Below are 7473 nucleotides of genomic sequence, written 5' to 3' on the forward strand. Positions count from 1 at the left end.
CTTATGGATATTTATTTTATACTTTGTGCTATAATATAAAATTTATTGTTATATATAAATTCATATTGATCACTGAATTTTTTATTAATTCTTGAAATTTCTTTTTTCTTTAAAAACCTTACCTTTAAAAATGTTGTATATTGGAGTGCTTGGGTGGCTCAGTCAGTTAAGTGGCCAACTCTTGATTTTGGCTCAGGTCATGATCTCCTGGGATCAAGCCCTGCATGGTCAAGCTCTGTGCTCAGCAGGGAGTCTGCTTGAGGATTTCTGTCCCTCTCCCACTCCCCCCCTGCCCCTCGTGTGTGTGTGTGCTCTCTCTCTCAAATAAATAGATAATTCTTAAAAAAAAAGTTATATATTTTTTATTTCTCTTCATTTTAATAGTTTATCTGAAGATTTTTTTGGGATGTCTACATATACCATCATATAAATTACAAGTAGTGAGAGTTTTGGTTCTGTCTTCATAAACATGACATGTTTCCAAAACCTTGTTTAGAGTATTAGAAATTGTTGGTTCTTCTCTTTTCCATAATGCCTTAGTTTTTCTACATGGTGTATTATATCTGGAGTTTCTTTTGTAGGAATCCAAACGCCGAATGAGTTACTTTTTAGATGTTTTCCTATTTTCTCAAGAAGACTTAGCTTTAAATTCAGCTATCCTTATGTGGCCTAGGAAAATTAATCCCATCTTTGATGAAAATGATGTGGTAAATATCTTTTTCAGTATATATTTTTGTATTCTGACATTTTAAGCACATTTATTTGATCTACCTTTAAAAACTAACTTTATGTGTCAATATGAGTTTGGGGCTAGAAACATTTATGGCCCTGCCGGTTAAGAACAGGCTGTTAGGCTTAATACAGGATCTGGTAAGAAGTGGGACTGACATTAAAGAGGTCAGAACTGTTATAGACTGGTAATAATAGTAAGCACTGCCTTAAGTGCTTTGCATTTAGTAATTCATTTAGTACCTGCAGAAATCCCAGGTCCTCCTATTTCCCCCATTTCATAGATGAGAAAAGTGAGTCTCAGAGAAGTTAAGTAACTGGCCCAGGATGAGAGAGAAAAGAAGTAGCAGATTCAGAATTTTATATCAGATTGAATATACTTTAGATTTTGGAACAGTTCTACTGTAAACCAACTTCTCCTAAAGTGGGAAGTGAGATGGTATAGTAATGAAAAAGCAAATAAGTCAGATAAACCAAAGTTCTAGTGCAGATTTTGTCTTTTATGACTTAGTGACATTGGACATGCCTCTTGATTTCTGTAAGCCTAAATTTCTTTATCTCTGAACTGAGAATAATAATAATAACTGTGCTAATGTAGGTAAGGTATTGGGTAGTTCCTGACACATGGCATGTGCTCAATAAGTGGTAGCTTCTACCGTTACCCAGCATCTGTTAATAATACATAAGAATCATTACAGTCACTTCAGAGAGCTAGGAAAATCTTTCTGGGTGGTTTATTATTCTTTGCATTTTTTTATTAGTGTTTCACTTTTGTACTCATTTTTACTTCTGTGGTGTTTTTTATTACCATACAAAGCATTCAGATTTCTGACTTGATAGGTTTCCGTTGTAACAAAATAATTAACCTGATCAAATTGTCTCTTAAAAAGCTCATTGAGAGTGCTAAACATAAAAAAGAAAATGAGCTAATTGCCAAGAGAGAGAAACTGATTTTGGAAATAGAAAAGGAATCACGTCGCATGGAAGAGTTTACAGAATTTGCAGAATTGGACCGCATGCAACAGGTATGATAAACACAGAAGAGCATAACTATGACAGGCCTGTAGATTAATATGAGACATGTTTGCATACATTTAAAAATACAGAAAAACATATGCTTACTATGGCAAAAGAGGGGTCTGATTCTTAGGCCTGGAACTGGTACTATGTATGTGATCTTTGTTGTGACTTAGCTTTCTATCTGTAAAATAGATGGAACCATATCTTTTGCTCTATATCATAGTAGTGTTGTAAAGTTGATATTTAAAGTTGCAGCGTCAGTGCCTGGGTGGCTCAGTCAGTTAAGCATCTGCCTTTGGCTCAGGTCATGATCCCGGGGTCCTGGGATCGAGTCCCGAATCTGGCTCCCTTTTCAGCAGGGAGTCTGCTTCTCCTCTGCCCCTCTCCTCTGCTCGTGTGCATGTGCTTTCTCTGTCTCTCTCTCAAATAAATAAAATCTTAAAAAAAATAAAGTTGCAATGTAAATGCAAGGACACAGCCTATGCAGTGTCATAGAGTCTTATAACATTACTTGGATATTTGTTGAGACAAAAAATTATTTGCTTTCAGTATGTGACAGATGTAAGGCAATTACAAAAACGTATTCAGGAATCTGAGGAAGCAGCTCAGTTTATTAATAAAGAAGAGGAACTTTTCAAATGGGAATTGACAAAATATCCTGAACTGGATAAATTAAAAGTGAACATTGAGCCCTATCAGAAGTTTTTCAGTCTTGTTCTGAGGTGGCAACGAACAGAAAAACGGTAATTTCTGGTAATGTAATAAAAATTAAGCAAATGATGTAAAAGGATTTGTAGATGTATAGTGATTTTTTATATTGTTGTTGGCTAAGTGTTTAAAAGTAGGACATATTCATCCATTTGAAAGAGAACCAAGTGTCATACAGGAGAAATGCCAACTGGTGCTAAGGTAGCCTGACCTTACCAATATGATACTGAAGTCTCACTTGGGTTTTCCAGAGCTGTTTCACCTCTTTATGCAATTAATGAAGTTGACTAATATTTTTTGGAGTCAAATCTGCATTTCATTTGGCTACTCTTAGTCAGCCATTTACAGTCTGATACATATTTTAGCACATGCAGCATGGTTGGGATGATGGTGTTAATCTTATCTCTCTACCATCGACTCTACCTGTGTGATTAAGAAAAACTGTTAACTGCTCTGGCCCACAGTTGTTTCTCTATTAAAATGAGGAGGTTAGCCTGAAGAATCTCCAAGTCCCTCTTTGCACTCCAGAAGTTTCTGAGTTTAATATTTTGTCTTCAATTCAGGTGGATGGATGGAGGGTTTTTGGACCTTAATGGGGAAAGTATGGAAGCTGATGTGGATGAATTTTCCCGAGAAATTTTTAAGACCCTGAAATTTTTCCAAATGAAGCAAAAGAAGGAATTACAAGAAAAAAGAAAGGCAGCAAAAAGGCGATCTCTGGGAGAAGAGAGACTTGAAGAAGAACCAAAAGAGAATCCTACTATTACTATGTGCTCCACAGTAATGGAGCAGATAAAAGTTTTTAAGGTATGAACACATCTAATGACATTTTAGAAAGCCCTGGTAGGAGCTATTCACATCATCCAGTGCTAATGAAGAGAAATAGAAAGATTTGGAAGCAAAACCAAAGCTGAAGCTGGAAAACTTGATCTATTACTAAATCCATGCTTCATCCTTTGCTGATAAAGTCACTGAAATCAATCCCTTTGTAGAACAATGGATGGCAGATAGCAAAGCCTAGAATGACCAGTGACAACCATATAAAGAGGGTAAAAAATGACCAGGGCAGACCCATCAGCCTATCCAAGCGCAACAACACAGGGTATCAGTTAGTTGGGAAAGCTGTAAAGTCACGCCACTTAGGTTTGTATCACAATTCTATGCTTGGCCATGGCATACCTTGGGCAAGCTAGTTAGCCTCACGGGCTTCAGTCATCTTTACAAGAGGATAATAAGTATTTTTGTGACCGTGCATAAGGCCTCCAGCATCCCTAGGCAGCAGTTGCAGTGGTCCCAGGGGCAGTGCCAAGTTTCCACTGTCGGCATACTCAGAGAGCAAACTCGGATAGCATTTGGAGCACTGTTCCTGTCTGGGCCGAGCACTCTTAGAGATTCCATGAGCTGCCTGAAATTTTTTCAAAGAAACCACTTAAAATCATTTTCAATATTGAATATAGTTGTGTGGCTTAAAAAATTTAAAAAGATATCTGAGGGGTGCCTGAGTGGCTCAGTCGGTTAAGCGTCTGACTCTTGATCTCAGTTCAGGTCTTGGTCTCAGGGTTGTGAGTTCAAGCTCCGCGTGGGCTCCATGTTGGGCGTGGAGCCTACTTAAAAAAAAAAAAAAAAGATGTATCTGGAAAGTCTCCTTCCCATGTTTCTCACCCATATAACTCACGTTATCAATGTTAGGACTTTCATGTGTATACTTCCAGAGTTTTGTTACACATATAACAATGTGAATATATATTCTTATTCTGACATCTTTCTACATAAAATGTAGCATACTATATGTATTATTTCCCCCCCTTTGCTTTGATTACTTTATCTTGGAGACTTTTCTCATCAAATATAAACTTTTTTCTCCTTTTTTTGTACCTGTATAATGTTATATATTGGTGTTAGATTTCATGTGTGTGTGAAGGTGTGACTTCAGGGTAAATTCCAGAACAGTAAATGCCAGGTTAAAATCTATAGTCAAATTACCTTACCTAGGGGCTATGCCTATTTAAAGTCTCACTACCCTCAACAAGAGAATATCCTTAAACTTGGGTTTTTGCTAATCTGCTAAGAGAATTTTCATTTCTCTTATTTCATAAAATGTTAAGCATATTTGTATATATTTAAGAATGTTTTGTATTTCTTTGTGAACTGTTTGGTTTTATCATTGTCTATCTATTGAATTATTGATCTTTTTCTTACTGATTTCTAGGACATAATATATATTAATCTTATTTATATTTCTATATTAATATTAATTATATTAATATTTCTAGGACATATTAATTTCCTAGGACATTATAAGTATATATAATACGTATATATTAGAGAGAATAGGCTTTGTCTATGATGTATTTTGCAAATATTTGTTATTTGTTTTTTGACTTTATCATGGCTCTTGCCTTACAGAAGCCTTTTTCTTTAAAGATTTTATTTATTTATTTATTTATTTATTTATTTATTTATTTATTTATTTATTTGAGAGAGAGAGAGAAAGCATGAGCAAGGAGAGGGGCAGAGAGGGAGGGACAAAGGGGGAAGAGGGAGAGAGAGAATCTCATGTAGACTCCCTTCTGAGTGCAGAGCCCTACTCAGGGCTGGATCTCACAACCCAGAAATCATGACCTGAGCCAAAACCAAGAGCTGGACGCTTAACCAACTGAGCCACCCAGGCACCTCCTTGCAAAAGCCTCTTTATGTTTTTATTTGAATTTAGATTGTTCCAAAGTAAACGGAAAAGGAAGGTTTTTTATTTTTATGTAGTTATCATTTTTTTTAAGATTATTTATTTATTTATTTGAGAGAGAAAGAGAGCACATGAGAGGGGGGAGGGTCAGAGGGAGGACCAGATTCCCTGCCGAGCAGGGAGCCCGATGTGGGACTCGATCCAGGGACTCCAGGATCATGACCTGAGCCGAAGGCAGTCGCTTAACCAACTGAGCCACCCAGGCGCCCTGTAATTATCATTCTTTTCCTTTTTTTTAAATTAAGTAATCCCTATGCCCAACATAGGGCTCGAACTCACCACCCTGGGATCAAGAGTCTCATGCCCCACCAACTGAGCCAGCCAGGTGCCCCCGTTCTTTTCCTTTGTCTACTGAATTTTAAATTATAGCTAGAAATGCTTTCCTCATTCCAAGATAATGTTGTTTTTTTGTTTTTTCCTCTTTGACATAGAGCCTTTATTGAGCATTCTTTTTTGGACTGCTGCCTTTATAGTGACCTTTGGGCCTCGGGGCCATGGTAATCTATTTACTCCAGATTGGGGCTTCAATTTATGGCTCATTTACATCAAAGTCCAAAACTAGAGTAAATAACATTCCAGAATAGTTTTTTTTTTTTATTAAGTTCAATTAGCCAACATATAGTACATCATTAGTTTTTGATGTAGTGTTCATTAGTTGCATATAACACCCAATGCTCATCACAACATGTGCCCTCCTTAATACCCATCACCAGGTTACCCCATCCTTCCATCCCCCTCCCTCCTGTAACCCTCTGTTTCCTTCTAGTACTTTCATAGTTTATTATTTGCTAACATTTTATTGAGGATTCTTGAGGAGGGAGGGATGTTGATCTTAATTTTCTTGTAATGTCTGTGTCAGGTTTTGGTATCAGGATTATATTGACCTTATGAAACAAATGGGAAGTTTTATTTTCTCAATTTTATTTCTTTTTTTAAATATTTTATTTATTTTTTTGAGAGAGACAGAGATAGCGAGAGAGAGCACAAGTGGGAAGGAGGGGGAGAAGCAGACTTCCCGCTGAGCAGGGAGCCCAATGAGGGACTTGATCCCAGGATCCTGGGATCATGACCTGAGCCGAAGGCAGATGCTTAACCGACTGAGCCACCCAGGCACCCCATATTTTATTTCTTTTTTTAAAAAGATTTTATTTATTTGAGAGAGAGTGTGCATGAGCTGGGGGGTGGGGAGAGTGGCAGAGGGAGAGAGAGAAGTGGACTCCCTGCTGAGCCTTACTTTGATTAGTAAAGTCCTTACTAATCAAAATGGAAAGTTGGATAATCTATGATCCTCTGATTTAAAAAAAAGTAAATTTTAAATAAAGTAAAAAAAAAATTACTTTATTAAATTATTATTTATAAAAAATGGAAACATGATCATACAAATATAAAAATAAACATGTATCAAATATTTTATTCTATTTATTAATTAATGAGAGAACCAGTTAGGTGGTAAGTCTGGTTCAAAGAGCAGTTGAGGAGCTGAGTATTTATGGGCAATTTAATAAAGGAATGTTAGAAAAAGATTGCTAGTATTGATCTAAAACTGGTTAATGTCACACAGAACAAAGTATAACATTTGGAGTTACCTTCTGTATTTAACAGAAATTACTTGCATCTCTACTGGACAAAAATCTACAAGTTGTAATTTTACAAAGTCTGGGACATTGAGTAATAAACAGTGAGTTGAATAAAATACAGTCTTTAAATAGTTACATTTTCCTTAGGTGGCCCTATTACTGAGATGACATTGAAAGGACACACCAGCTACCATTTTTTTCCTTTTTCCCCCAAGTTTTTTTTTTAAATTTAATTTTATTATGTTATGTTAGTCACCATACAATACATCATTAGTTTTCGATGTAATGATCCACGATTCATTGTTTTCATGCAACATCCAGTGCTCCGTGCAGTACGTGCCCTCCTTAATACCCATCACTGGGCTAACCCATCCCCCCACCCCCTTCCCCTCTAAAACCCTCAGTTTGTTTCTCAGAGTCCATAGTCTCTCATGGTTCATCTCTCCCTCCGATTCCACCCCCCTTCATTTTTCCCTTCCTTCTCCTAATGTCCTCCATGCTATTCCTTATGTTCCACAAATAAGTGAAACCATATGATAATGGACTTTCTCTGCTTGACTTATTTCACTTAGCATAATCTCCTCCAGTCCTATCCATGTTGATGTAAAAGTTGGGTATTCATCCTTTCTGATGGCTGAGTAATATTCCATTGTATATATGGACCACATCTTCTTTATCCATTCATCTGTTGAAGGG

The 7473-nt window shown here is 36.7% G+C and overlaps 1 protein-coding gene across 1 annotated transcript; it reads left to right on the plus strand.

The window, feature by feature from the left end:
* Window positions 1-441: 441 nt before the first annotated feature.
* Window positions 442-3935, plus strand: LOC145719948 (dynein axonemal heavy chain 12-like). The gene is made up of 4 exons (XM_081811576.1): window positions 442-707; window positions 1620-1754; window positions 2299-2492; window positions 3021-3935. The coding sequence occupies exons 1-4, from the start codon at window positions 597-599 to the stop codon at window positions 3268-3270; spliced, it is 690 nt and encodes a 229-aa protein (XP_081667702.1). The 5' UTR covers window positions 442-596; the 3' UTR covers window positions 3271-3935.
* Window positions 3936-7473: the final 3538 nt, after the last annotated feature.

The sequence above is a fragment of the Leptonychotes weddellii genome, unplaced genomic scaffold (assembly GCF_054177405.1).
Source record: "Leptonychotes weddellii isolate Sample4059 unplaced genomic scaffold, ASM5417740v2 HiC_scaffold_8572, whole genome shotgun sequence".
Taxonomy (NCBI): domain Eukaryota; kingdom Metazoa; phylum Chordata; class Mammalia; order Carnivora; family Phocidae; genus Leptonychotes; species Leptonychotes weddellii.

What these genes read in the sequence shown, in the direction of transcription:
- LOC145719948 (XM_081811576.1), top strand. Translation starts at nt 597, where the DNA reads ATGAGTTACTTTTTAGATGTTTTCCTATTTTCTCAAGAAGACTTAGCT. An exon ending in TCTTTGATGAAAATGATGTG is followed by an intron (nt 708 to 1,619) that starts GTAAATATCTTT and finishes TCTCTTAAAAAG; the next exon opens with CTCATTGAGAGTGCTAAACA. An exon ending in TGGCAACGAACAGAAAAACG is followed by an intron (nt 2,493 to 3,020) that starts GTAATTTCTGGT and finishes TCTTCAATTCAG; the next exon opens with GTGGATGGATGGAGGGTTTT.